Source organism: Cryptosporidium muris, genomic scaffold (assembly GCF_000006515.1).
Source record: "Cryptosporidium muris RN66 scf_1106632373457 genomic scaffold, whole genome shotgun sequence".
Lineage (NCBI taxonomy): Eukaryota > Apicomplexa > Conoidasida > Eucoccidiorida > Cryptosporidiidae > Cryptosporidium > Cryptosporidium muris.
In genome coordinates, this window is record NW_002196606.1 from 519 (window position 1) to 1,687 (window position 1,169).

At 68.1% G+C, this 1,169-nt stretch overlaps 1 protein-coding gene across 1 annotated transcript; it reads left to right on the top strand.

Moving 5' to 3' along the window:
• Window positions 1-205: 205 nt before the first annotated feature.
• CMU_002460 (uncharacterized protein) lies at window positions 206-1,169 on the top strand (the record flags this gene model as incomplete). Its single annotated transcript, XM_002142934.1, has 1 exon — window positions 206-1,169. A coding segment is annotated over one exon (964 nt), but the record flags the coding sequence as incomplete, so codon positions are not given.

The following is a 1,169-nucleotide window of genomic DNA, read 5'->3' on the forward strand; positions in this document are numbered from 1 at the left end:
CGCAGGGCGTGACGGTCGAACTCGCCCAGGCCGGGCTCGATGGCTGGTGGCACGACACGAAGATCACCGACGAAAGCCAGCCGAGCACGCGTGTCGATGCCGATGAGGCGGTGTGGCAAATCGCCGTGCCCGCCAACGGAACCGCGAGCGTCACCGCGACCTTCGACACGCGGTTCTGAGCGCGGTGCGGCGCGTGCTGCGCTGGATGGTGGCACTGCTGGTCGGCGCGCTGGCGAGCGCGGCACCCGCGCAAACTGTATCGCCCGGGCCCGGCCGCGTTGCCGTGACGATCTACCGTGCGCCCCGGCGTGCGCCCGATCAGGGGATCGATCGCGCCTGGCTGCAAGGCTATGCGCTGATCACCGAACAGCGCCGCGTGACCATCCCGGCGGGGCGCACGACGCTGCGCTTTGAAGGTGTGGCGGCGGGAATTTTGCCCGAAAGCGCGATCGTCACCGGCCTGCCGCACGGCGTGCGCGAGAAAAATCTCGATGCCGATCTGCTCTCGCCGCGCAGCCTTTACGCGGGCAGCTTTGGCCGTCCGGTGACGATCCGGCGGACGATCGCCAAGCGCATCGTCGAGGAGGACGCGATCCTCCGCTCGGGGCCGGATGGTGCTGCGATCCTGCAGACGCGCGACGGTTTCATTGCCGCCGATTGCGGGTCGTCGCGGGATGCGCTGGTCCATGACCGCGTGCCGCCGACGCTCGCCGCCAAGCCGACGCTGTCGGTCGAGCTCGATTCGCCCGCCGCTGCGAGCGTCACCGTTACGCTCTCCTATCTCGCCTGGGGGTTTGACTGGCAGGCCAATTATGTCGCGACGCTGCGTCCCGATGGCCAAAGCGCCGATCTGCTCGCGTGGGTGACGCTCGCCAGCAGCGACACCACCAGCTTCGCCGATGCCGAGACGATGGTGGTGGCGGGCGCGGTGAAGCGCGAAGGCAGCGCACCCAATCCAGCCTGGAGTGCCCGCGACGAGTCGCTCACTTTTGCGTGTTTCGCCCATCCCATCGAGGTTCCGATGATGGCGGTTTCGGCTCCTCCGGCACCCGCGCCGATGGCGTTTGAGGCGGATATCGTCGTCACAGGGACTCGCTTACAGCGCGCGATGGTGCAGCAGGAAGATCTTGGCGACCTGAAACTCTACCGCGTGCCCGATCGCACCACCG